The sequence below is a fragment of the Dipodomys ordii genome, unplaced genomic scaffold (genome assembly GCF_000151885.1).
Source record: "Dipodomys ordii isolate 6190 unplaced genomic scaffold, Dord_2.0 Scaffold58, whole genome shotgun sequence".
Classification (NCBI taxonomy): Eukaryota; Metazoa; Chordata; class Mammalia; order Rodentia; family Heteromyidae; genus Dipodomys; species Dipodomys ordii.
The window spans coordinates 5,724,354-5,752,024 of record NW_012267274.1 but is presented as its reverse complement, the minus strand read 5'-3'; the positions used below and the strand labels follow the sequence as shown (position 1 = coordinate 5,752,024).

At 50.5% G+C, this 27,671-nt stretch overlaps 1 protein-coding gene across 1 annotated transcript in view; it reads right to left on the bottom strand.

The window, feature by feature from the left end:
- The window catches only part of Fam53b (family with sequence similarity 53, member B), a 95,637-nt gene that overhangs the window by 36,378 nt on the left and 31,588 nt on the right, over positions 1–27,671 (bottom strand). Inside the window, exons 3-4 of the mRNA XM_013021968.1 lie at positions 25,435–25,489; positions 11,282–12,057 (exon numbers count right to left, since the gene is read on the bottom strand). Of these exons, the coding sequence (XP_012877422.1) occupies positions 11,282–12,057; positions 25,435–25,489 (831 nt within the window). The remainder of the gene's footprint in view (positions 1–11,281; positions 12,058–25,434; positions 25,490–27,671) is intronic.

Sequence of the window (27,671 nt, the reverse complement as noted above, 5' to 3'; positions counted from 1 at the left end):
ACATGCCCAAGGTGGGGCCCAAGCTGGCCCTCAGGGGAAGAGCTGGAAGCTGACTTTCCACAACTAGGCCTAGGCGGTGTGAGAGGAGGTGTGAGAGGAGGACCAGGAGGCAGCCTGGAAGGCCAGCATGCAGCAGCCAGCATGCAGCAGCCAGCATGCAGAAGTGGCGCTCCTCACCCCAAGAGGTCCTTGCAGGAGGCACCTGACTGGTTCCCTCACCCCGCCCCCTAGCCGGGGCCCTGCTCAAGTGCTTCCCCCCATGTGGTTTCACCCTCACATGTCTTCCTGCCGTGACCTCTGTGCCACTGCTTCCTGGAGCATCTGAGGTCAAGTCTCCACAGTTGAAAATAACCGCAGCAGTGAGGTCAGGTGGTTGATACAGGCATCCCCATCAGAGCCTGGCTCCAGCTGATTGATATTCAAATCTGGGCGTCTGGACAAAAGCCCTCTCTTCTCCAGGGCCCTGCTGATCCTATGTGCCTTTGTATCTCCAGCTCAGGACCCTCAGCCACACCAGCCTGGCAGCGCCTGATGCCCACTAGACACAGGGTGCCACCTCACTTTCTGGACATGGCAGACCTCATCTCTCCTCTCGATGTGTACAACTATCACCTCTGTCCCTCTAGTCTACAGCTGGCCACCTCAATCTCCTTTCCTCCTGCTAGGCAACCCCAATCTCACCAGTCTATCAGATCTTCGTGAAAGATGGCCTTGCCTGCCATTTGCTTACACATCATCCACCCCTTCCTGTCCTGCAGAGACAGCCTCAGCGCCCCCAGCAGAGGCAGGTGAGGACCTGACAAGAGAAGCAAACGCTGTGGGCCTACAGGAGGACTTGGGCAACCTACAGTCATGTTCAAGGAGCCTGTGCACAGGAGGGGGAAGGGCTTGCCTCTCCTGTCCATTTCCTGTGTCATCACTATCACCCAGCTACGCTGAGACCCAGGGAGAGCTCAGTTCTCAGCACACTCACAGAGACCTCACTGCCCTCTCTTCTCCTGGGGCAGTGCCCACCCCTGAGGCCTGCAGGCTGCAGGCTGGCACACCTCAGGAAGCTGGCTTCTGTTCTGCAGCCCCTAGCTTTCTGCAGTTGCTTCACCATGCACATTCTCTTCTTAGCTTTCAGTTCTTTGGAAGCCTCCCTAGCTTCATTCTCACTGACTCCCTAAAACGCAATATGGGGGTGCGGCTGGCTCTAGCCAGGCCCTGGATGGTCCTGGGGCACAAAGCTTGGAGCAGGGGACAGCTGTTCCCCCACCCACTCCATGAATAGCAAATGTGACTGGCATGTAACCGGGGACAGGGCTGAGTGCCTGATGCCCTTCGGTGACACACACAACCACAAATTAAGCTTGTGGTGTGTCATTATTTTGGAACCAATGATTGCTTTTATTTTCTGAAAGATTGAAAAAAAAAAAAAAAAGCTACTCCTTCCCCCTCCCCAAAAGGAATTCTCCAAGAGTACCACTCTAGCTTTCAAAGGAGGCATTGTTAATCTTTTGGCCATAAATAGGCAATTAACACTAGAGTCTAGTCAAGCCAGGCTCTTGCAGCCGCAGGGACTGCAGCAAAAGATTTGCTCTTCTATGTGGCCATTTATGTTTCTCAGCTCTCAACTTGAAGCTGCAAAAATGGGTGGCAATACAGCATTGGCTGAAACCACAGAATGTTCTAGATGAATCAGCTCCCATCAACAGGCGAATGCTGTTGCCGCAATGCCTGGGACAACAGAGGGCTATGACGCAAAAGGTAAAACAGGCCAACCTAAGGCTTGATGGCATGGAGCACCCATGCAGGCCAGCAGCCTGCACAGCCCCAGGGGACAGGCACAGACAGGCTCAGCTCTGGGCCTGGCTCAGCCATCAATCACACTTCATCTCAGGGACGGCTCTGTGTCCTGCTCTGGTCCTCACTGGGCTCTCAGAAGCCCTGCAGGCTCCATGCTCATCCAGGGCTTAGGGATACTTCAAAGGAGTCATCATCCTGATGTCCCTGGTAAGACTGCAGAAACAAGACAAGGAACGCCAAACTCCTACTAGGGTGTGTCAGGAGTCCCTTCCAGGCCCACTGAGGATTACTGGACTTTAATCAGAGATCAGAGAGGCCATCAAAGTCCCTGTGTTTTCTGGAGATGCTGCTCCAAGCAGCTGTAAACTGACCAGATGAGAGCCAGCCTGACAACTGTCCAAAACTATGAAGAATTCTCCTCTGACCCTCACCCACCAAGTTTTCCTCCAGCCCCAAGATGGAAATAGGGTTCCCCTAAAGGGGATAAGGACAGAGAAGCATCAGTAGAGGGGAAAAGCAGCCTGCTGGCCAGCCACTGAGCTACTGAGGGCTGAGACAGTTCCATGGTGATCTGGAAGTGCAGAGCAAGTCATGCTGAGCCCCTCAGCCTCATTTCTAAGGAGGTAAGATCAAGTTCTGCACATCAGGGAAAGAGAGTCTTGCAGTCAGCAACCCCTGTGCCCTCAGGGAACCCTGTTAGGAAAGGGAGTTAAGGTTGCTCACTCTGCCCCACCCTATGCTATAGTGGGCAACAAGATTAACCCTTTATAGCCCATCCTGTTGGTCCCACCTTAACATGCACCAGCATGTACACTGCCTACCCCCGGTTTAGCAATCAATAGCCCTCCTGGCTAGACTCCCTGCCTCCTCTAGAACCCTCCAGCCATACTGCTCATCAGAACCTATAGGAGCTTTGTAAGGTGCTTTGTCAAGTCCTCAAATGCTTCTACCCTGCACTTGGAATACAAGCCCAACTATGAAGATCTAGTGAGGAGGTGTGTCAGGCCCCTACCCTACTCTGCTCCAACCACCTGGGCTCCTTCCAGCATCTTCCTGACACTGACTTCCGGCCGTATGCTTCTGCCTGGACGCTCTCCTTTTCCCATGGTGGGCTCCAACATATCCTATAGACTCAGCCAAGAGTCCTGCTCTGAGGCTTGCCTTGGCCACCCCCTGTGGCTGCTGTTTCTGCCCCTGGCTCATTTCCCTCATAGCTGTGATTCCAATGCATTTCAAAAAGACCTCAGCAGCCTGCTGTCTTGCAAACGCTAACCACACCCACAGTATGTGAACAGGACACTGGGTTCCTGGTCTTTTATCCTGCCACTATCAAACATCAAACAGGAAGAAGAACACATTTAACCACCCATGCCTTGGAAACACACAACATTACGGATTAGGACAGTTTCCCCAAACAATTATGAGATTGTACCCAGCTCAACACCAGTCAACCCCAAGGCTTCTTTGGTGCTCTGGAGATGGAGAGGGCATTGGCCTGAGGCTCGGGCAACAGGCGAATGTCCTAGGCCTTGAAAGACCAGGCTTAGGAATCCCACCTCCAGATCCAGCCTTCCTTAATCCTCTAAACTTTAGGGAAACCCTTGTGTTGTTCCCAGTCTGCTGAAGGAGAAGCAGAGAGCATGGGCAGAAACAATGAGGGGACAGAGTGGGTGGGAGTCTGGGACCTCTGCTGGAGCTCTGCCTCTAGGGCAGCTCAGTTCTCATCCTGGGCGTTAACAGCCTCTCTGTGCCTCCATCTTCCTTTCATTACGTAGGTAGCAATGTCTTCTCTTCTCACACTAAATGAGTACACTTGTAAACAGCACATAGGGCCTAGGACCACATACACAGGGACAGAGTGTTAAGAGTCAGCTGCCACACTGAGAGCTGCATTCAGGAGCACGGAGAGGAAGTGGTCAGAAGGAGATGGCTGTGAGCGCAGATGTGAGCGCAGGCCACAGAGATTCCTCACCTTGCACTCTAAGGGCTTGGAGGATTCTTGGAATTGAGCTGATCAGCGGTGAGAGGAATGACCGCTGGGCCTTTCCTACACTTCCCGCACGCCATGGCAGGGCTGGAGCTGTCCTGAGACGGGCTGATGCTTGGCTGGGAAAGTTCTGTTTTCCTCCTGCGCACAGGCTGTGGTCTCCCAAAGCCAGGCCTCCAGGGTCTCCCAGGCCTCCTTGCCAGCACCAAGAGGGACTGGCAAGGGCGTTCCAAGCATGCCCAGGGTGCTGCAGGGGCTCTCATCCTGGCACTGCCTCGTGTGAAGAGGCACCTGCCCCTGAGAGCCAGGGAGCATCATCACCTCACATCGCCCCAAGCTCCCTGCTCACAATGGCTCTCAACAGAAGCATGGAAAATCACCAGGTGGCAAGAAAAGCTGCCTCCCTGGCATATCCCCAGCTGAACTCTTTTCTCTTCCCTGGAAGATCAAAGCTATTGTGTTAACATTGGGCCCGACTGCAAATGCAGCCCGAGGATGGCAACAAGGGCTGAGGAGGGGGTTCCTCCAAGAACAGAACCCTCACTTGGTTGTATGGGGCACTGACACACCTATCTCTGAGAGAAAAGGAAGGCCAGGTCCCAGCGTGCTCCACAGGTGGCGGGATCCTGGCTCACCCACCACCAGCAGCGAGTGCAGAGGACAGCCAGGGGCGTCATGTGAGCGCATGGGAGGAGGCTGCAGGCCTCATCAAAGCTGTGTTCTTCAAGAGCCAACTGTGTGCCAGGCCCATACTACATCGCTCCTCCCGTGCTCCCCATTTTACAGACACAGACACCCAGGCTTAAAGCCAAGTGACTGCCCAAAGACCGGAAGTGGCAGGATGGGGGCTGAGCCCTGGCCTGCCTAACTCCAAAGCTCCAACCTCACACCACCACACTACACCCCACCGTTGCTCACCTGGCCCCAGCCTCACCCAGGCCCAAGCCTAACAGCAGAAGCAGTGAACCTGGGTATCTAGAGGCCCAGGCTCTCCTTTGTAGGGCAAGTCACCGATACTCCCCGCACACTAGAGGCCTCGCCCTAAAGTGAGGGGATATTGCCAAAGCAGAGAAGGCAGATGTAACCAATCACCCATCAGTTAGCAGTGGCTGCCAAGATGGCCCCCACTGAGTCCACCTGAACATCACTGCCACAGCTGATTTGCAAGGCCTGCCTGCCGAAAGCAGGGGAAGGAGGCACACTAACTGCTATGGCTCAGCATCCACTACACCTGGAGAGCCCAGTCTCAGGAGCCATCTTGGGGTGGCTTCTAGTCCAAATACTCCCCATGTGCCTACAGAAGATTTTGCCTTTACTTTTATTTAGCATTTCTTCTATTCCAACTGGAATTCTAGGGCTTTCTGTGCCTCCCTCCCTGAGCGGATCTTCACACCTTGTCTGTACTCAGTGTGGTAAAGGGTGATCCATCTCTGAATTCCTCTTCTTGCCATCAGCACCATTTCCTAGCATGCTAGAAAGGAGGCTGAGAGTACAAACAGGTGAAATGTTGGCCACTGGGCAGCCTGGACAAAAGAAGGCCATGGAGGCTCAGGTTAACCAGGCCTACAGCCTAGGGACTTGTCAGAGAATGGCACAGCTGGTCTGCAGCTGCCAGGGGCTTCCTAGACAGATCACACAGCCAGTAGTATGAAGGGCCAACTCCACAAAGAAACTAAGGCCATTGTTCCTTGTTAAGGGTGGTCCCACTAACACACAGGGCACAGAGCAGACGTTGGCCAGTGGAAACTTCACCCAAGGATGCCCCAGTCCAGCAAAGAGCGACAAGTTCTGAGAATCTGCCATAATCCTGCTAATTGCTTTGACTGCTCCTCAGCCGGTGAAGCCCGGTGGCCCTGCCTGACGCGCTTTCCTGCACTCACCACAGGACCCCAGCTCTTAGTAGAGCCCCAAGTATGTGTGGCATCTTGTTTCTACCCCTTGCTCTTTTCCTTCTCCAAACTGCCCTGGCCAGCTTTCACAGGTCCCTCAAACATCTGCTAACACAACAGCTGCTGCTGGTTGGTTCTGAGGCCTCTTCAGGGAGGGGTAAGAAGGGCCGGATACAATGTGTGGGCAGCTGCTATCAATCAATCAAACCTGGTTCAGCATATGACCTCTCCCTATGAATGCCTTGCTTCTGTTTGAATCACAGTTGAAAAATATAACTTGTTGCTCTTAACTGGACCAGGTTGGGGTTAAAAATAGGGCAGGGACTGGAACACTCAAAGGATAGCATTCAAGGAGTAATCTTTGTCAATCAGGAGGCTTGAACTCAGGGCCTAGGCACCATCCCTGAGCTTTTTCACTCAAGGCTAGCGCTCTGCAACTTTGAGTCACAGGCCACTTCTGGTTTTCTGGTGGTTAATTAAAGATAGAGTCTCATGGACTTTCCTGGCCAGGCTGGCTTCAAACCGCGATCCACAGATCTCAGCCTCCTGAGTAGCTAGGTATACAGTGAGAGCCTCCAGCACCCGACTTCAATAAGTAGTCTTAGTTTTGTGTTTTCTGAAATCTTTGCTCATAGATGATCCATGTCGAAATGGTTACACGAGGCTTGAGAAACAAGCAAGACATGGTGGTCAAATCAGGCCTTAATGAGCAATCGTTAATGTCAGTGCAACCCTGTGGATAAGCAGCTCCTGTGTTCAGACCAGCCCTGCCCTCAATGGCACACAGTCACCGTACTACAGGGAGGCTGCAGCCTCAGAGACACCCCAAGCATCTGGGACTCTGAAGGCCACCACAGGAGGAAATTACTGGAGAGAAGATGGGCAAGACTGAACCAGGCCGATGGGGAAACACTGACTCGCCGGGCTGCCTTCAAGCCCCTCACTCTATGGATCCAAGGGGTCATAGCAGGAACCAGGAGGATAGGCACATTTCCCTCTCTGGGCCACTCCTCACTTCCCTCCACGTGGCCAAGTCAACTACAGCCTCCCCCGCCCCCAAATAATAAAACTACAGCCCCATCGGGAGCTCCTGCCCACAGTCTTGACACTGGAGCTTTAAGAAACATGAGCAAAGACCATCTGAAAGCCATTTTTACCCCCACCCTTGTCTCATCCTCACTCCTAAGTGAGCCACGGGCCTCTGCTGCTGGCTAACAACGGCTGTGCCCACAAGGGTGCTGTAGGGCTCCCACAGGTCTTTCCGTCCTGGTTTCAAGGGTAACAAAGGCAAGACAGGAATGCACATACAGCCAACTTTCTGTGATGGGGGCAAATCCAGATCTGTCACCATTTCATAACCCTGGACTTTCAACATGAGTTTGCAGCAGGAAGGGCTGAGCTGCAGGCAGACCTGGGCCTCCTTTGTTTCCAAAAGGAGGAGGAGAAGGCAAGAGGATGAACAAACAAGTAGCAGTAAATGGCAAGAACAGACAGACAGACAGACAGGATAGCACAGGAGGCAAGAAGAACAAGAGGAAAGGAGTGCTTAGTGTGAGGGTGTCTCCAGGAAACACCCACCCTCCAACCTCCCTTTTGCTTCAAGTTGCTCACAACAGACCCACACTTGCCCATCCGCCCCAGAGACCATGCTGTCTGCATTCATCCTGTGCCAGCCAGTGAGTGTGTGTGCACACAGACAAAAATGCACATATATATAGTATAGATACACGCACACAGACACAGATACATATCCACACAGATATACACATGTACAGATGCATACATACATAAATATATTATACACACATGGTATTTCTCCCACAGTCCTATGTTGGCCTAATTGTGGTATTTGCTACACAGAGCTACTTAGCAATTTCCCTAAGGTTCCAGTCTCCCTCTTCTAGAGGCCTTTTTGTTTGTCCATGTTCCATTATAAACGCAAACCCAAAATGAAATATGTCCAAAGGACCCTGGTGGGCCAAGCAACCAGCAGAATCCCAGTTTCTCTACGAGAAGATGAAATGGACAAGCCAAGTCAAACTTGATCCTAAGCCATGTCTATGCCCAGCCACTTGCTCCTGCTAAACTCAGCTGCAGTGCAGACAAGAACAGAACCAGGATCTCAGAAATCTCTGCCTTCCTCGGCCATCTGACTTTCTCAGGTCTCGCTCTAGCACCTCTTCTGCTGGCAGGCTGGAAGGGCTCTGATCCCCACCAGCCCTGGCTATAAGGACAGGGGGAGAGCCCCTGCATGCTCCCATACCCTCAAGATCTGCTCTGCAGCCCAGTCAGCCAGGGTTTATCAGAATACCCAGCTGTTCCAAAAGTCTAACTGAAAAGATACTTTGCACCTTTAATCTGAAGTGTTCATGTGTCTGGTTCCAGAAGCCACAGGCAAAGGGACTCTTTCACAGGAACACACAAGTCGAGCACACAGCAAGATCAAAGGCCCAGCAACCGTTTGTGAGCCAGCTAAAAGGAGCAAGGGCCTGCACCAAACCTTTCCTTCCACAGATACTCAGCCACCTACAAGCCTTTCTCTCATAGGCATAGGTCTGCATAGACCCCGCAGGCTTTCTGGTATTACAAATGACTCAAGCCACAGCACAGAAAGCGAGGGTCCTTGTGTGGGCAGTTAGTCTGGCCTCAGCCATCCCTCCAGCAGTGGACTGGACACTATACCACTAGCAACAGGGCCATGGTTATGAACCCAGGCTCAGGCCGCTACACTGACCAGCCAAGTCCAGGGCTTCTCATGATCACATAAGGAGTTCCAGGGCCATTGGCCTGCCCTTCCTCAAGCTAGAAATCATCCAGTGGAGGTGCCACTGCGGGCAGAGTCCACAACCCCAGGCAGAGTGAGCTGGCAGGGTTGGATACCCCACTGGAGATGGCTCAGGGGTCCATAGCTCTATCCTCATGGCTCTGCCCCCGATCATTAGTTACACATGCTTCCTAGGGACTCTCTCTACTTTTCCTGGATACTGTGCCACCTAAGGCTCGAAGCTGAGCAGGAGGCCAAAGGCAGACAGGCTGAACCAGGACAGCCTCCTCAGGCTGTAGCATGCCTTCCTGGATCTTGGATGCCTGCCTGGAGCAAATGAAGCAATCTATACATCTGGGCATGGACCCACCGAGTAATATATTTTTAAACAGTTTCTACCCAACTGAGGCCGGAAAATGTCTCCAGCAATGCCAGTGGTGTTATTCCAGATTGTGGCTAGTAAAATATAATAACATGTGTTAGTTGTTTTTACTACCTCTCTAGCTTATTAGCTAATAAAATAGGCTCAGTATTATAAAGCTAGCTGAGACTATGCACTGCACTCAGAACTCAGGGTTCTGAGTTTCCTTCAGAAGCCATTCAGAGCGATCACCTTTCCAGACTTTTTATTTAAATTCATCTGAAAGAAAAAGCTGTCTCTTGGTGCCCAAGGCATGTGTTTAATCACTGTCAAGGCACTCAAGTCAGAAATGTCCGTGACACAGGGAGAAAGGGACACACCCAGGGTGGAGAGAGACGATAAGAAGCAGGCAGGTTCTGGGCCCCACACTTCTTCTCTAGGTTCCTCCTCCAGTGGAACCCTGGCCACGGGGAGGTACAACACATCACCAGCAGCTCCAGCTGCCCGCACCAGAACCCAAGTCTGGACTCTAGGGCCAGGCATCTCCTAACCTGGAGACACCTGTGCCTCCTCATTTACAGGGGACCCCCTAGGCTGAAAGGGGAACTACAGAGACAGGAGAAAGCTCCATGGACAGAAATAGTTTCCATTCCCATGCAGGAAGAGGCCTAGCTAAGACAACAGCCTGCGGCCTGTGCCCATCTGCAGCAGAGCAGACAGCATGAGCCTGCCTGCCCAGGACGTGCCCATGGTCTGAAGAACACAGCCAATCCTTCTAAGAGCACCCCTGACCAGCAAGCAGGTATCCATCTCCCCAAACCAAGCAACAACAATATGTCTGTCCCCAAAGACTAGAAAAATCATGGGTGTACTACAGCACGAAGTAACTGAGACTCCCAGATGGGCACAAGGCCCACCCACCCGCTCTGATGTCACCAGAGCAGCCCTACACCCTGGGCCTCACCACCACATTCGAATCCTTGGGCCTCCCTGGCAAGAATCAAATGTAGCCAGTCCTGAGACTCAGAGACTGTCCTGATGATGGTGTTCATCTCTTGTAGACCAATACCTAACATCAGTGTTGGCCTTAGGCAGGGCTCCAAGACAGAGGATGAAGTCCACAGGACACTGGCATGTGCCAGAGGCCCTTCTTGTGGTGAACGCTGGCAGTCACAGAGGGTACTGATCACAGCTGTTTGGTGGTTTAACATTTTTAACAGTATAATCAATGAATACGCTTCTCTCTCCAACATGCTCTCTTAATATTAGTTAGTATCTGTGGCCCTGACCTATGGATGAGCACAACCCAAGTGACTGTGACTGTCAGTGTCTCAAAATGGGCGCATAGTGGGTCCTGAAGAAAGGCCTCCGGTGAAGAGCCCATCAGTGTTTGGTCACTGCCCATCCATGCCTGCCTCTCCCATCTGTCTGTCCAGTACCACCAACATTATGCTTCACAGGGAAAAAAACATGTTTTCAATAGAGAAACACTTTTTTTTTTTGGGTCAGTCGTGGGGCTTGAACTCTGGGCTTGGGCGCTGTCCCTGCACTCTTCAGCTCAAGGCAAGTGCACTCTACCGCTTGAGCCAGCACCACTTCCGGCTTTCTAGTGATTTATTGGAGTTAAGAGTCTCACGGGCTTTCCTGCCCGGGATGGCTTTGAACCGCCATCCTCAGCTCAGCCTCCTGAGTAGCTAGGATTATAGGTGTGAGCCACCGGTGCCCAGCTAGATTTTTTTTTAAGGTTGGACATGGGGCTTGAACTCTGGGCCTGGGTACTGTCCCTGAGCTCTTCAGCTCAAGGCTACCATTCCTTCCACTTGAGCCACAGCACCACTTCCGGTTTTTCTGGTGGTTTATTGAAGAGTCTCATGGACCCCCCTGCCCAGGCTGGCTTTGAACCCAGATCCTCAGATCTCAGCCTCCTGAGTAGCTAGGATTACAGGTGTGAGCCACGGGTGCCCAGTGAAACAGATATTTTTGATACAGCAATTTTAGGCTGGGGTGCCAGTGGTTCATGCTTGTAATCCTAGCTACTCAGGAGATTGAAATCTAAGGATTAAGGTTCAAATCCAGCCGGGGCAGGAACATCTGCAACTCTGATCACCAATTAATCACAGAAAAAGGCAATAGAGCTGTGGCTAAAGTGGTAGGAGCACTACCCTTGAGCAAAAAGAGGCTCAGGAACAGCGCCCAGACCCAGAATTCAAGCCCCAGGACCAGCAAAAAAAAAAACAGAAAAACAGAAAACCCTTGAAATCATTTTTCTTTACACAGGATTCTAGAATCTTTGTTAGTACTATGGTTTGAATTTAGAACCTCAAACATGCTAGACACAAGCACTTGACCATGTGGTCAGCCTTGATTAGGATTCTTAAAACAAGGAAATGAAGCCACTCCTGGGAGCTTCTGGAATGAACACCATATACTTAGCTGAATGGACCAGGAACAACAGAGACCCCAGCACACCCTCCAGGCCACTGGATGCTTACCTGTGCCATCTTGGCAAGGTCTAGGGAAGGCCTCTGCTCCTGGACTTCGTCGGGGCGCCGCCGTTTCACGCCGACCTTCTTATCATTAAGGACACATGGCTGGGAACGGCTACGGGCGAGCCCACTGGAGCGTCTCGCCAGCTCTGGCGTTGAGGCAGGTGTGCTGTTGGCTGAGGGTGGACAGTATTCTGCGAAGGAAAACTGCTCGTGCGTGCAGGAGAGGGACCGCTGCAGGTCTAGCCGGCCCCCTCCCACAGGGTGCGGTTCCGGGATCCAGTTGTCACCCCCCTGGCCACAGGGGGCTGAGCCCAGTGGCCCTTGGCAGGACGGTCCCCCAAAGCGGTGCAGCCCAGCCTGGTGGCACGGCGAGGAGAGCCCGTTGGCCCGGGCAGGGAGGCTGAAGCTGGAGCTCCTCTGCATGGTGCTGGCACCACTGGAGTAGCGCTGGACGCTGCCCCCGCTGTAGCACCGTCTCTTCTCCACAGGAGTCCAGACTTTGGACCCCAAGGGCCGCCAAGACGTCCGGCAGCTGGACATCTCATCGGAGAAGGACAGTGACCGGCACTGGCGCTTGCTGGGGGGTGCCGAGGGATTCCCATTGTGGTCGCTGATGCTGAGGTCTTTGATCAGGCTGGTCACTGCACAAGCAGTCACTGCCTCCCGGTGCCACAGGGAGCTGTCCTGACACTTTTCAGGCAGGCATTCCCAGATGCTGGTGCTCGGCTGGTCAATCTGAAGAGGACATTTCCTGTCCAGCTCTCGCCATCTGTCATTTTCTGGTGGATAAATAACAAATAGGAAATCAGACTTTAGAGGCCCTCTCAGCAGTCCTCTACTTCTACACCAACAGCCTATGAGCCACAAGGAATCTTTGGAGTTCAAAAGGCTAAAAACTACCCAGTTCAATCCCATTTCACAGAAGGGAAACTGAGGCTCGGAGAATGGAAGTGAGTGACTTCCAACAAGCTGAGCTTGAAGCAGAGTGAGGCTGGGGATTCGCATACATCCCTGTCATTTCTGATTTGGTTTTCTTCCCAACAGAAAGCAATGCCTCCTGGAAAAACACAGAGCAACATTTTCCACCCAAAATCTCTCTCACATTTTCCCTGCAAGTGGCAGACAGCCACACATTTGCTATGTCCTTGGCTCAGTTCCCTGATGCTTTGTGGACAGGACTCAGTACCGGCAGACCATACACAGGTGAGCTTCTGACATATCAGATGACCATGGTCAAAATGGGGCAGGTACTACATCTCAACACCACCTTTAAAACATTTGCTGATAATACAAATTGCATATTCATGGACATATGTTCCCTCCACCAAATGTTCGACAATATGAGCAACAGTTGCTAATTACAGTACTTTGTGTTCACCTGTTTTGCTTTGTTTTCCTGGTATAGTACTAGGATTTGAACACTTATAGTCTTTTTAGTTTCTTGGGGGTTTTTTTGTGTGTGTGTGTGTGTGTGTGTGTGTGTGTGTGTGTGTGTCAAAGTCTTTTTCTTTGTCCAGTACCCATCTCCAACTGCATTTCTCCTATCTATGTCTCCCAGTAGCTGGGGTCATAGATGCATACCACTATACTTAGCTTGTTGGTTGCAATGAGGTCTAGCTTTTTGCTTCAGGAGGGCCTCAAAAGTAATCCTCCAAATCTCTACCGCCTGAGTAGTGAGGATTATAGGCATGTGCCACCATGCCTAGTTTCATTTGACTTCTTGCTAAAACTGAGGATATTTAAAATAATTAAAATCCATAAGAACAAGTCTTGGGCTGCAGACTTAAAGGTACAATTTAAACTTACACATTCAGGTCTGAACTTGAATGCACGAATAAATAAGCGACCCCCACTATGAAATGCTGAATTTGCCCTTGAACTTTTAGCTTACTAAAATATTCAAGAACTATTTGTTGATTCTCTGCTATGGAATCAGATACCATTCTGGGAATTTTAGGAGATGCAGAGATAACCTTGGCAGAGCTCTTATATTTAAGTTACAGTGCAAAAGTAAATAATCACAGAACGCTCTCAAGAATCAACACGTTAGCATGGTGTATTTTCTGACTTGTACATATTCCTAAGTTGTGTGCATAGAAGTGGCTTGGGTTGGGAAGTTAGGAGGAGGACAGCAGTAAACCTGAAATTATATTTAGCAAGTCTTTAAACACCTCTGCTGCTCACTCACTGAGCATTCTCTGGGTCCCGCAATCCATACAGTACCCTACGTGCAGGACCATCATGGCCCAGAGGGGAGACTGAGACTTGGAGGGAGTTGAGTAACTGGTCCAGGGCTGTACAGCTAACATAACCACAATGAAACCAGCCTGGTCTGGGCCCAAGGCCATTCTCTCTTTAATATACTATAGTGCTAAAGGGAACCACAGGGGAGTCTGGCACGGGCTTTAGAATCAGGAAACAAGTGCTACAGGTCAGAAAGCTGTGCCACATACTCCAGTCAGGAAGGAAGAGGTAGCTGGCTCCGTGGTAGGGGCCACTTCTCAAAGGCCACCAAGAGACCTGCTCTGGACTACATCATAACCACCAGCTGCTGAGTGAGTTTAGGCGGTTAAAAATGCAGACTGTGGGATGGGGCAGGGGGCGGGGAGCCAGATCAGTGATGAAAATGAAGCTCCTATCTCTTGAGTACCCTGCTGAGGACAAGCGACAAGCTGAGGAACTGGAACCCTAACCAGGGGGCACAGGGGACATAGCCTAACAGGCTTCAAATGCAGGAAGTATTATCTGTAAGCCCACGAAGGCCAGTTAAGAACAAAATACCCAATTTTCCTCATCCCAGAATCTTCCTGGCCCTGACCTGTCCCTTCTAGACACGTGTTCCTGTATTTGATAAGTTATTTGCAAAGATAAACTTTACAAAAAAGGAGAGCTGGGAATGTGGCTTAGTGGTAGAATGCTTGCCTAACATGCATGAAACCCTGGGTTCCATTCCTTAGTACCACATGCATAGAAAAAGCCAGAAGTGGTGCTGTGACTCAAGTGGTAGCGCATTAGCCTTGAGCAAAAGAAGCTCTAGTCCCAGGACTGGCACAAAAAAAAAAAAAAAGGCAAAAAAAGGATCTTTTTGTAAGTTGTGTTCATTGGGAAGCAACCCCTGTGAGTAGTCACAATCTTCTAAACTACTTGACATTATGAGCAAGTCAGAGCACAGCTAAAGACAACAATAAAGCAGTGCTAGAAGAGATACAAACTGACATGGAACAAGTCATGACTGTCTGGTAGAGAAGAAGGAAACCTACCTAAGAAAAGAGTGGCCATTTATGTATGATGGTATTTGTCAAGATGGTAAAAGTAACAGCCGAACTATCTCTATCCCTGAGTAGGAGACCGGTTGAGTAAATTGTCAAGAAATAACAGGACATGTGAAGCAGCAAATTCAATACCATTCAATACTGTGGAGTGCTACTATGGAAAGAAGTGCAGTGATTCCTCGTTAGTAGCACATGTACTGTTACATGTGAAGAAACCACGTCACTGTGGACTGGCAGGTAGCTGGCTCATTGTATCTTCCTGTTCTTATTTTTCTAGTCTCTTCATTTTCCATGAGGACAGATGAACTGGCAAAGCGGGGAGGTCTGTGACCACTGAGCCACAGGGCCGAGCACTGACTGAGCTGAGGAAGTGAGCCAGGCGAGGCCCGGGTCTAGCCCTCATCCTCCTTTGGGTTGCCTTCTTGGCTTTGCAGGAAGTAGCCAGCCGGCAGCTTCCCTTTTGGGACAAGGCACAAAGGCACCACAGGACCAGTAATGTGCTGGGCTGAGGGAGAAACCAGTGATACCCCCACCACAGTGCAGCAAGGCCCAGAAGCCTTGGCTGGAGTCTGTGGCACGGAGCAGATGGGTCTCAGCCAGGGCCAAGAAACCAATGACATTAGAAGAGGTGGCTCCATCCTCACAGGAGACCACTTGCTGTCCCATGCTGTTTCGCTAGCCTGGAATTCTCCAGCTCTGTGGGGAAGTTATGAGAAGAGGAACTGGGAGCCAGAAGGACACAAACACCTCATCTTCCTTGTCTGGCAGCTCCACTCCTTTCTGTGGCCATCCGGAATCTCAGTGCTTCTCCACTCTCAGTGTTCTACTCTAGTCACACCTCCTTCCTGTCTCTAGGGGACGTGTTTGAAACCCTTGTCAATTGTTCTATGGCCTCTTGGCAGTTGCCCTCTACCTCTTGGAAAAGATATAAACTGGCACCTAGGTCCATCCCCCTACTATTACCCCAGCCACACTCAGGCACCCAACTTCCTATGACCAGAAATCAGGCAAGAATCACAAAGAACCAAAACCACCCTTGAAAACCCCTAATTCAAGTCAAACATGGTGGCACATGCCTGTAGTCTCAGCATTTGTGATGCTGAGGCAGAAAAAATGGAAGTTCAAGGCTTGCAATCACGTGGTGCACATGTTAACTGACCCTTAATTATCGCTTACACATCTACTTCCACTAGGCCATGGCTCTGGAACATACTCCAACACGGAACTCAGCACACAGCAGGGAGGGAGCAGACGATAAAATACTAGCACAGGTTGCAAACGGGGCTGTGGTGTTCATTTGTCCTTACTTGCCATTCGTCCTTGGCACAGGTGACCCCTCTTTAGCTTGTAGCTTGAACTCCCTGAACCATCCAGGCCATAGAATGCGGCATTTGAAGCAAGTAGTTTACTCCTGGTTGGCAGAGTTATGTCTGACACACTTTGAGAATGCGAAGCACAAGCTACTGTGTATCAACACCAGCCAGGTGGCCAATGGTCCTGTCTGCAGTGCAGATAAAAATTGCGATTGTTCCTATCTTTATCACTCAGAAGTACAATATAAGAAAGTAAAAACAATCAGCGCTATGTTTAGCCCTTGTGCTTCCCCGCTTCACGCAGGGAACAGAAAGCAATTTGTTGGGTCAGGTCACCAGACAAAAGCAACAGGAATAGAAGCTAATTTTTAGTGGCAAACTGCCCCACGAGTTAGGGCCCGACGTCACACTGCACAAAGGCCTTGGAAGGGCTCTGGGAAGAGGATACCAGGAGCCCCCACCCCGCCATTCAATATCACTTCTGCACAAACAACTATAACTCTTCCAAAAGTGACAAAGGCCATGGCCCTAGGGAGTCCATGAGCCCGGTCACTTGACGTGGTAGAAAGGGCGTGTCCCTGGGTTCCAATTCAGCTCTGCAGGCTCCTTATTCTCTCAGAACTGCTGAGAGAAGAAAACAGTGGAGCAGTGGAGGGCTTGCAGCAGGCTCTCAGAAATTCTAACCATCACCATGATAAGTGCAATGTGGCAGTACTGGAAATATGCCTGCTTTTGAGGTTTGGTCTTCAGCACTGGGTACCACTCTTGTACACTCAGGCTAGAAAGGAGATCCATACTTGCTGCACTAGGATTTACCAAAGTGAGATTTCTGGACTATCTGCAGGACCACCGGGGAGAGGGTACTCAAAAGCCGAGTCCTTGGCCCTGTCTGTGGCCCTGACTCTGACCTCGTAAATAGTAAGAACTTCTCGGGAGCAGGAATCAGCATTTTAATCATCACTCCAGGTCCCAAAGGGGCCGAGCATCACTGCTGTGGGCCACAGGCTGTACAGGACCTGTCAGAATAACAGGTTTGCCCAGAATGCCCAGCCACATTGAGAAGCTTCTGGTGAGACAACGATTCTGGTCTCTACAGATATGAATATAAAACATCACTGAGAATTGGCTGTGGAGGCTAAGGAAACTGTTGTGCTTTGACATTAGCCAATCATAAGTAGCAGACAGGAACTGGGCGCCAGTGGCTCACGCCTGTAATCCTACTCAGGAGACTGAGATCTGAGGATTGTGGTTCAAAGCCAGCCCCGGAAGGAAAGTCTGTGAGACTCTTTTTTTTTTTTTTGGGCCTGAACTCTGGGCCTGGGCACTGTCCCTCAGCTCTTCAGCTCAAGGCTAGCGCTCTACCACTTGAGCCACAGCACCACTTCCGGCTTTTTTTTTTGCTTATGTGGTGCTGAGGAATCAAACCCAGGGCCTCATGCATGCAAGGCAAGCGCTCTACCACTTGAGCCACAGCACCACTTCTGGCTTTTTTTTTTTTTTTTTTGCTTATGTGGTGCTGAAGAATCAAACCCCGGGCTTCATGCATGCAAGGCAAGCGCTCTACCACTGAGCCACCTTCCCAGACCCTCTATGAAACTCTTATCTCCAATAAACCACCAGAAATCCGGAAGTGGCACTATGGCTCAAGTGGTAAAGCACTAACCTTAAGCTGAAGAGCTGAGGGACAGGGCCCAGGTCCCGTGACCTGTCCCTCAACTCCAAAGTTCAAGCCCCGTGACCAACAAAAAAGGGGGGGGAATGTGGGACGGCAGAGGGAGGGATGGAAGGGATGGGAAGGGGAAACAAAGGAGGAGGCAACAATGCTTGATAAGAAATGTACTCATTATCTTGCCCATGTAATTGTAACCCCTCTGTACAGTATGTTCACAAAAAATAAAAATTAAAAAAATAGTTTATAATAATAAAAAGGGGGGAGGAAAAAGGGGGAGGTAGGAGAGGGAAGGGATAGTAGTAGGAGAAAAACAAAGGAGGGGGTAACAATGTTTGACAAGAAATGTACTCATGTAACTGTAACCCCTCTGTACAGCATCTTTACAATAAAGTAAAATAAAATTAAAAAAAAAGTAGACAGGGCCTGGGAATGTGGCTCAGCTGTAGAGTGTTTGCCTGGCATGCATGAAGCCCTGGGTTCAATTCCTCAGTGCCACGTAAACTGAAAAGGCCAGAAGTGGCACTGTGGCTCAAGTGGTAGAGTGCTAGCCTTGAGCACAGAAGTTCAAGGACAGTGCCCAGACCCTGAGTTCAAGCCCCAGGACTGGCCAAAAAAAAAAAAAAAGTGGACAATGGAGAAGGATCACTTGGCCTTTTGAGTCCTTATTAGTCAGGGTTTCATGGAGGGGCTTCCTTCTCAGGGGCACAGCCAGCCCTGATGAGAGCCACTGGCAGAGACCTATGAGGGCATCTACTTCTGAACAGAAGTCTTCCCCCTAGCCCTAACCACAGTGCAGCTTGCTGGCACCTGAGCACAGGCACACTCGAGGTCATCCCAGTTGCTTCAACTTTTGGGAGCATCCAAAGCTTCTCCATGGCATGCCACACCTACCATCACAAGTCTCAAGCTTACCCAGGAGCAAGTCCACGGTGTGCAACTTAACACACTGCCTACCAATGGAAGAGTGAGCCCCAGCTCCCTTACAAAGGAACTCCTTACAAAGGAGTCGGGGCCTCTTCCAAAGCCATGACTAAATACCAGGTGTGTGTAGGTAAAGACTCAGTTCCTCACATTCCCTTACAAAACCTGGTCCTGCCATCCTCTGACTAAGGAGAGAATGAGGCCACTGTGTGCACAGAGCTCGAAGAAAGAAAAACAAGCAGAGGAACACGAATAGCGTTTGACCTCAAGTGTTCTTGTTTCCATTTCTGTCCTTAGACTTAGGGGAAATCTCCAGAGGCCTAGATTCTTGGGGGACTGGAAGCCTTCTTATGTTCAAAAGATGGAAGAGTTTCATGTCCATGGAGATTTCAACACTGTGTTTCAGAGGCTCTCTTAAAGTGGTAGAATCATAGAGTGCAGTTTCTGAAATAGGGTATGTTTCTTGTGTCCAAAGACACAAGCTTCAACAGTCTTGTCACCCAGGGAGCAAGCCAAACTGACTCACTCCTGCGTTTCTCACGTCTTACAGTGCTGACAGTGAGTTCCTCTCCCCTGCCCCGGGCCATGGGTGTGCTATCTTGGCCTCAAGGCTGCTTGCTTTGGGTGGAAGCTCACCAACCCTATCTTTTCCTATGGGAAACTCAGAGAACGGAGGTATCTTTTGGAAGTAGCTTTGCTCAACTCTTACAGGAAAATCTTTGCTAAATTCTTCTTGACAAGCTCCCCACAATGGTGTCATCTGTACTTTTTTTTTGCTAGTCCTGGGGCTTGAACTCAGGGCCTGGGCACTGTCCCTGAGCTTCTTTTGTTCAAGGCTACCACTCTACCACTTGATCCACAGTGCCACTTCTGGCTTTTTCTATGTATGTAGTACAGTAATCAAACCCAGGGCTTCAGGCATGCTAGGCAAGCACTCTACCACTAAGTCACCTTCGAAGTCTTCATCTGTTCTTTAATGGAGCTCAAAGCCCCTGTCCCACAGGCTCCTCTTGAGACAACTCAGAGCTGTGTTAGAACCTTAGGCCTCCCTGCCTAGGCCTCAGCCTCTGGCGCTTGCCTCCAGCTGCAAAGGATGACAAAATTGTGACTGTATGTGGTTTAGAGAGTGACACAAGCCAACAAGTTCCTCACACAGCCTCCAAGGGACAAGGGGTTTGGCTGGCTGGAGATGACGCTTCATAAGGCCGGGTCTGAGGCAGTCTGTGGGACACGGACAAAGCTGGTGGCAAGTGGCCAACAGGGCCCTCTCCTTACCAGCAGGGAGGAGATGGCCCAGGACAGCTGCCACCACTTCTGAGAAGTCTTTGCTTTAAAAAAAAGAGAGGCCTGGTGGGATTGCCAAGGTTTAAAACTAACAAAAGAGCACAGACCTCAGTTTCTCTCATCTCTACAAAGTGAACAGTGACAGCCCTTTTAGCGTTAACCTCTGATTCCCCTACCTCCCCCACCTAAGGAGCACTGACAAATGTACAGGAGGGAGAGAAAAGCTAGTATTTGCTATGGCAGCAAAAGCTGTGAAGGGAGGGAAGGTCAGGTTGGTCCATCTTCTCAGGTCCCTTCCTGGAGTGCGTGTGTCTGGAGTGAGTGGGCAGTCCTCTAAAATCCTGCACATAGCAAGGCTGGATGACCAGCCTAGGGACTGGCAGTAGGGACAGTTCTTCAGGAAATTGGCAATAGATGCCTATTAACTGGTCATTAACTTCTGGACTTCTTGCTGAAGAGGAAAAATGCAATTGTGTCTAACATAATCATGGGTTGTCCAGAAAGAGTGCTTGGAGGCAGTTCCCATGTTCCCTATGAATATTCCATCAGCAAGAGGGACAGCCCTGACTTAAACCTAACTTGTAAGCCCACTGCCATGCTTTGGAGTTGGGCCAGGCTGTCTCCTAGCTTGACTGTCTTTCAATGAAAGGCCTACCAAAGACTGTGTACAGTGGGCATCCCTGTCCTCTGGCACCTTCACAGCCTGTACCTGCCCAGGTCAGCCCCGCCTCCAGAAGGGGTCCAGCAGGCTCCCTTCCTTCCACCTGTCACTGACAACTCCATTCTGAACACTGCTCCTGAAACCAGTGAGTGACTGAAAGCACTCTATGCCGACAAATAATGTCGATTTAAGACCATATGGTTTTAAATCCTACACATGCTCATACAAGTATATACAGCTACAATTGTTTGTAATGCAACCAATCTCAGGCTAGCAAGTTAATAAGCAGGTTCCTCTAGGAGAGACACCTTGGGCCAAATGAGTGTGGTTCAGAATGGCCATCGTTGGCAGACAGCAGGGCTGAGAACAAAACGGCCTGTACAGCTCTGATTTTCTTAGTGCTCACTGTCATTCTGTTTCATTCATTCGATTCATTTTTCTAAGACATGGAAAACATTTATTTAGGCCACGAATGCCAGCTTCTTCACACAAGGTACGACCACAGACATTTCTGGTGACAGTGGCCAAGTTAAAAGACCAAAAGCTCCCAGAATCTCCAAGTGAAATCTCTCAATCTCCCACTGCTTAATACAGCCACCTGGTTTCTCTATGGAAATCTACCCCGAGAGGGCCCCGGAGAACAACCCTTTTATGTGCAGAGAGACTTTAACAGCCAAGTAATTAAACCCTGAGCGTAAGGGTTTATAATTAAAATGCTGACAAACCTGAACTAGAGTGGCATAAGGTGGGCTGCTATAATGTTTTTACAATTCCTTTTTATACATAATGTATAATCCTTCCGCTCAAGTTTCCTCTATGTTCTTTGCCTGTGAAATAATTTACATTAATAAATAATTTATTACCATAACTCCTAAAGTAATTATGGGTTTCCATGCGATTTTTTTTTAGCATATGAATTGTTTTGTTCTCTGTCCATGGACTAGTATTTACAAGACTTTTCCTAGTGGCCTTTTTGAAATAATTGGTATGGCCCTTGCTTTCTTGCAGCTTTAAGTAATTTCCAGGTCTTCTCTCTGCCTGAACGGTGGGATAAATGAAATGTGTGGTATCCATTGTCCCCATGACACAGAACTCATTTAATGACTGCAATTAACCGAGGATGGTGAATGAAGCCTGTTCTCACCCCACTTGCCCTGCTATACCAAGGAAGACTAAACTGGTACCCGAATGACCCTGCACCAGCACCTCCCAGAGTAAGTGGCAGAGCATCAGGGACTACTTCCATGTTAGGCTTTGCGTGTAGCCCCTTCCTGGCCCACGGGGAGTCACACCAGGAACAGGGGGTGGAGCCCTGCCTGGCTAGCTGACCAGAGGATGGGCTGTACCACAGAGCTGCCACCTGACCCTTGCTTCCTGTGACAAGAACACAATTCTCGCTCATAGATGGCTCTTCCCCAGACAGCTGTTTGCTGCGGAAATTCTGCTTGAGCAGAGAAGGTGGGCTGGGGGTGACCTGGGAGATGAGAAAGGAAACTGAGAGGGCAGGTGTGGCCTCCGATAGAAGGAGCAGCGACAAGGCCAGGCGGGAGCCTAATGAGGGCCCTGGGCCGGGCTCTCCTCTGCCCGCTTTCTCCCAGCCACATTTCACCCTCGCTTTGTTCTCTCCTCAAAATTGGAAAAGTACAAAAACACTTCTTTGTATCAAGTTTCCAAACCAGGGTGTGGGGGTCAAGGATAGAAAAGGAGCCTGGGACCCCACTTTAATCAACTGCAAAGCATACTTTTTAAACAATGTTGGGAGCCCTGGATTATATTGTAATGAGCCCATTTTATCTAAGTGGGTGCAGAGGAGGTTCTGCCAACTGGAAGGCTGGCGTTCCACACAGCAGCAGCAGAACTCACCCCTGTACTCCCACCTCTAAGACACGTGCCAGGATTTTCTTCGGGACATTTATGAAACATGAACTCACGCTGGCTTCCAGCTAGGACCCTTGCCTGGAGTTAGGAGGGAAAAACCCTGAGCCACAGGGCCAACTGCCCCCAGCTCTCATGGGAGAATTCCACTGATCAAGGCCAGCACTGAGCCCTTTATCTGCAGGAGACAGGCTGGGGGCTGGTGATTATAATAATTTGGCACTTTATCTCTGCTCAGCATTGTCCAGTGCTGGAAGGGCCCAAAACTCTCTTGAAAAGTCTGGCCGGCCCCTTGGGGTGTTCTCTTCCCTGCTATTGAAAGGGAGGCACACCCAAGATGAAATCTCACTGCCTGGGGTGCACTCCCAGTTTGTGTCAGCAGTGCAAGGTGAGGCCATGAAACCTCCATTCACACACTCAATGGGCTGGGACGGTAATGTGATCCTGCACCAACTCCACTGAACTCAGGGAGGCCTCCGACAGCTGCCACTCCTGCCTGAGCAGGTGTACGGAAGGGATGGAGGCAAGAGAAACCTATGGGGCACTGCATCTCTGTGTCCTCACAACACCTATGCTTTGTTAGAGGAGATGACAAGCACAGAAGATGGGAAACGTGTCCTTTCAGCCATCTCCATCTTGGCAGATGGCCCAGGCCACAGGGAATTCCTTGTCATTTTCCCCACCAGGCAGAAAGCTACTTGTGGGGAGGCCAGGGTCCCATTCACTCTGCCCTGTGCTCAGTACCTGGCACTAGATTCACAGTTACTGTTTCTAAAACAAGTCCCTGAAGTAGCTGGGTGACACATGCTGTCACATAGGAAAGGGTTCTCCTGAACCGAGGAGACTGGGCTGCAAAAAGATGAGGCGTGTGGGGGAAAGAGGCGGAGCAGGGCCCAAACATGCCACTGAGTCACCACCTGGTCCCCTGGCTGGCAGGGCCTCAGCCCTGACCGATAGGGCCTGTGGAAGAGTCAGTGGGAGGTACTGGGACAGGGAGAGAAGACTTCCAAAAGGGCCACTCTGTAAACCAGAGTCTGGAGATGTGCTCAGTACCTCCCAGACGCCCTAGGCCTTGCTGGTAGGAAGCAGGATGCTGGGTCTCGCAGTCTCAGTCAGACCATCCTGGGCAAACTGAGCTTGTGGCTGCATGTCTCCCTCCCCAAGGCCACAGCCTGCACAGGGGAAGACTCACCTACACTCCCTTTTCCTAAGGTGCATGATGGGGAGCGAGTTCCCCAGCAGGAGCTGAAGTGCCTTTTAACTGTGTGAACTAGAGAGGTCTGTTCACAACAGGTTGTACAGTCCTCAAGAGCCGACAAGGTGGGTGCCGTCACAATGGCCATTCTGCTGAGGAAGAAACTGAGGCCCAGGAAAGTTAGCAGCTCAGCATGACTATGGGAGCCCCAACGCTGCCATCACAGCCCCTCGATGGTCCCCCCCTTATTGCAGCTCACACAGCAGAAACACCAGGGAAGCACAATGGAGGAGCAGCCTGGACATCCATCCTCATGCCCGGCTCCTGGTCTGCTCTGCTGGAACTGCAATCTGGGGTGGGGTGGGTGTGCACAGAGCCACTCCTCTTTCTCAGCATGCTAAGGAAGGTAGCTCAGCTCTGCACCATCCCAGTGTTCAGACCAGGCAGAAGGTTTCTAGGCCCTGTGCAAGGGGGTGGGGGTTGTGAAGCTCTGAACCATCAAGGAGGCATACAATTAATTACATGGAGACAGGTGTCACATTTTAGGGAAAGCAAGGCCCAGCAATCTTCTCCCCTCACTTCCTCTGCCTGGAAGAAAATGGTGGCCATAATATCAGAGAAGACTGTGAAGGAAGCAAAAGATCTTCTCCCCATCTGAGCCAATTCTGCCTCCCAAGGTACCTTAGGGAGAGTGTCAGTTTATTGGGCCTCAGTTTCCCCTACAAGAACGAGTACCTGCCTGACCCTGAAGCTGCGAACAAGGAGCCCAACACAGCTGTGCCCGCCAGCACAGCACCCAACACAGACCCAGTGCCCTCCACACCTGTGGTCTCATCTACAAGAAGAACCTCAAAAGAAGGAAAACAGGGGAGGGAGGAGTTGGGCAGGTGGGGAAAAACAAAGGAGGGGGTAACAATGCTCGACAGGAAATGTACTCATTACCTTACTCATGTAATTGTAACCTCTCTGTGCAGTATCTTTACAATAAAAAAAAAATTTTTTTAAAGAAGGAAAAGAAGCCACTGGATACACAGTGAAAGGACAAAGAAAAGAAGGCAAGGATGATGTCTGAATCTGAAAACCCAATTGTCTAAAAGCCTGTCTCTGACTCTTTGCAGATGTCAAAACCCATGTGGCAGGACATCCTAAAGAGACTTAGACAGCTGAAGGAGACCCTGTACCGTATCATGACTACCAAGAAATCCACATCAGCAGCACGCTTATCACTGCCCCAAAAGAGAGAGCAATTGTCCCAAGTACAGAAACGGGATGCAGGCACCTTTCTAGGAGGCATATCAGCAATACGAACCAAGACCCTTGGTCGAGGGCCTCTGACCTCTGAGTTCCCCTTCTGGGACCAATCTGAAGCAACAGTCCAAGAGACAAAGACTCAGACACTGAAAATTACTGTTAACTATAACAACAAATTCAACAATCAACCCAATGACGACAAAAGTTCCACCCTTCAAGACATTTTGATAAGCTGCACAAGTTGGTACTACAGACGATTAGCATGCATGGAATGAATCACTCACTGTCATGCTGTGGGAACTACCAAGTGAAAAAGCCAACAAAGGCAGTTTATATAATCATATGTTCAATGCAAAACACAAATATACACAGGATTTTCAGCAGTAGGTGTCACTGGGAATTGAAGCTATAAGAGACTTTTTAAAATTTCCTATATTTATGGTACACATTCTGAATTAAAAAATCATCACGAAACATTTTAATAATCAGACAGAAGGCTCAAGGTTAAGAGCGGGACATGGCATTTTTCTGTCCTTTCATTCACCTGTCCCACCAGCCCCCTGGTCCACTTGAGAACTGCTGGGGACCAAAACAGAATACACGTTAAGAGTCGGGTGCTCTTCTGAAACCTGGGTGCAGACAGGTTTGCTCTGGGCTTCTCACCTGGCTGGAAGGACTAGAGGAGAACGACCCACGCAGCATGGCTACTCACCCATAATTCCACAAGAGAAAAGGGTAGGTCCTTGACTCATCTTCTTTGGCGTGTGCTGAAAACAACCAGAAAAGCTATTCACTCTTCAAGTCATCAGAAGCACGTTTGCACATGACTCTGCACTCATCTCTTGTTAAAGTCACAATTAAGGAGGAATTGCCCTTTGCCAGTGTGGGTTGGGGAAGGGAGAAGAAAATATCCCAAGAGACACTATCTGTGCAGGATCAGGCCTGGATTCTTTTTTCCAAGTCTCCAGAGAGTTATGGACCTGTTAGATGAAAGGGGTTGAAGAACACACAGAAAGCCTGTGGCTTCTGCCATGAGAGGCTTTCTCCACTCGGGGGGGGGGGGGGAGGTGAGCACAGGAGATGGTGCTGTGAACAGTTGGACAAACTGGGGAGAGGCTGAGCAGCGAAGGGCAGGGGGTCCTCTCCCACTGCCAATCCCTGGCTGGGAGATGCAGGACACCACTTTTCCATCTGGAAGCACTGGCCTGGCCTCCACAACTGCTCCACTCATCCCCTCTGAACTGGTTCCACTAAGCCTCAATCTGAGAGCTATGGCTTCCGGTCTGAGTGCCATACTGCCACACAGCTTCCCTTTCCACTGTCAGCATTCTCCATCTTCCCTTCAGCCCACCTTAGCCTCATCTGAACACCATGGCCACTGCCTGAAAACCAGGCCAAGCAAGCCTACAAGAGCCCAGGACCTAGGCACTTGCCCCATGGCTACAGAGCAAGCTGGGTGTGGAATATTCTGGGGGTTCCTTGTGCAAGCTGGTGTCCAGGTCAAGGAGCCTGTTCTGCCAGCTTGTGAGGAGGGAGGCACTCAGGAACCCAGGAAGGTCTGCCTCAAGCATTCCAGAGACCACCCTCAAGTCTCTCATTTAGCATCCTCCTACTTGGTAAATAGGAATGGCAGCTGTTCATAGGTAGGCCGTATTAAGGCTGAGCATGAGACGGTAAGCGATCTCAACCCCAGACAAAGCAGCCTACCACACAAGACTGCGGCTTGAAAAGCACTCCAGCCCTACCCCATGACAGGAACAGGCCAGTCTTCAGGGCTGAGAAGTGGGTAGAAGCCCAGGCCCTGGCTCTTTTAAGTCCTGGAAGGTGGGTGGGACTGACTAGGAACACCTAGCCCGCCCAGATAAGAGGGTGGCAAGCGCCTGGCACCAGCTCCCTCACCCCATCCCCGTCTGCCCCATCTGGGAACCTTTGTACTTGGTCAGCAGTACATTTATCCAATGGGGCTATTAAGGGTCCGTTTTGACCAGCATGGAGACACAGAGGTGAAGGAGGACTTGAGACACAGAGGTGAAGGAGGACTTCCACTTTGTGAAGATCATAGTCACACAGACAAATCATTACACAGAGAGAATAGGGCTGAAGAAGAATGTGCTGGGTAGGAATGCAAGTCAGGGCTATCTTTCTGGGAACACCCAATGGGCCAGAAGGCACTGGGCATCTCCTTGGTTTAAAACGATCTTTATACTATCAAACAGCTTAGTCTCTTAGATTCAAAGCAGTGTAATGGTTTACTCTACAGCCACCCATGGGAATATCTAGGAAGAGTAAAAGACAGCAGCAACTGCCTTCCTTCCAGCCAGTATGGTTAACACTGCAGGATGCACAGTTGAAAACCACACCAGTCACCCAATAGAGAGCGGGTGACAAATACACAGGAGCTTGCCAATGGGACCATGCCACCCACACAGCCAACTGCATAGACTGAGAAACCAGGCAGGCCCCTTGTTCTAGGGGAAGTGTTCAGAGGGAGAAACGGGGCTTGTCCTCTGCCAGGTGCCTGGCCTGCCATAGGAGACAAGCTCCTGGTATTCAAGATAGTACATACAGGTAAAATTCAACCCCCTCACCCTGTGTGGGCCAGATAGGGAAGGCACTGGGCTGTGTCCTCTCTGAAGCCCATACCAGGGCCAGCAAGCAGAAGAGATCAGGACAGCTGGTGTAACCTGTGCTCCATTTGCAAGCAGGAGCCACAGAAGAGGGTTTGGGCTTTACACACAAAAGCAGGAAGCAGAGTCACCTTCTGCCCATCAGCGGGATACCCTTTATGTTCCACTCACAGCATGGCCGAGGCTGTGGGCCAGGGGTTCAGAACCAATCCACCAAAGAAAGCCTTCGGCCGGGCGCTGGTGGCTCACGCCTGTAATCCTAGCTACTCAGGAGGCTGAGATCTGAGGATCGCGGTTCAAAGCCAGCCCGGGCAGGAGAGAC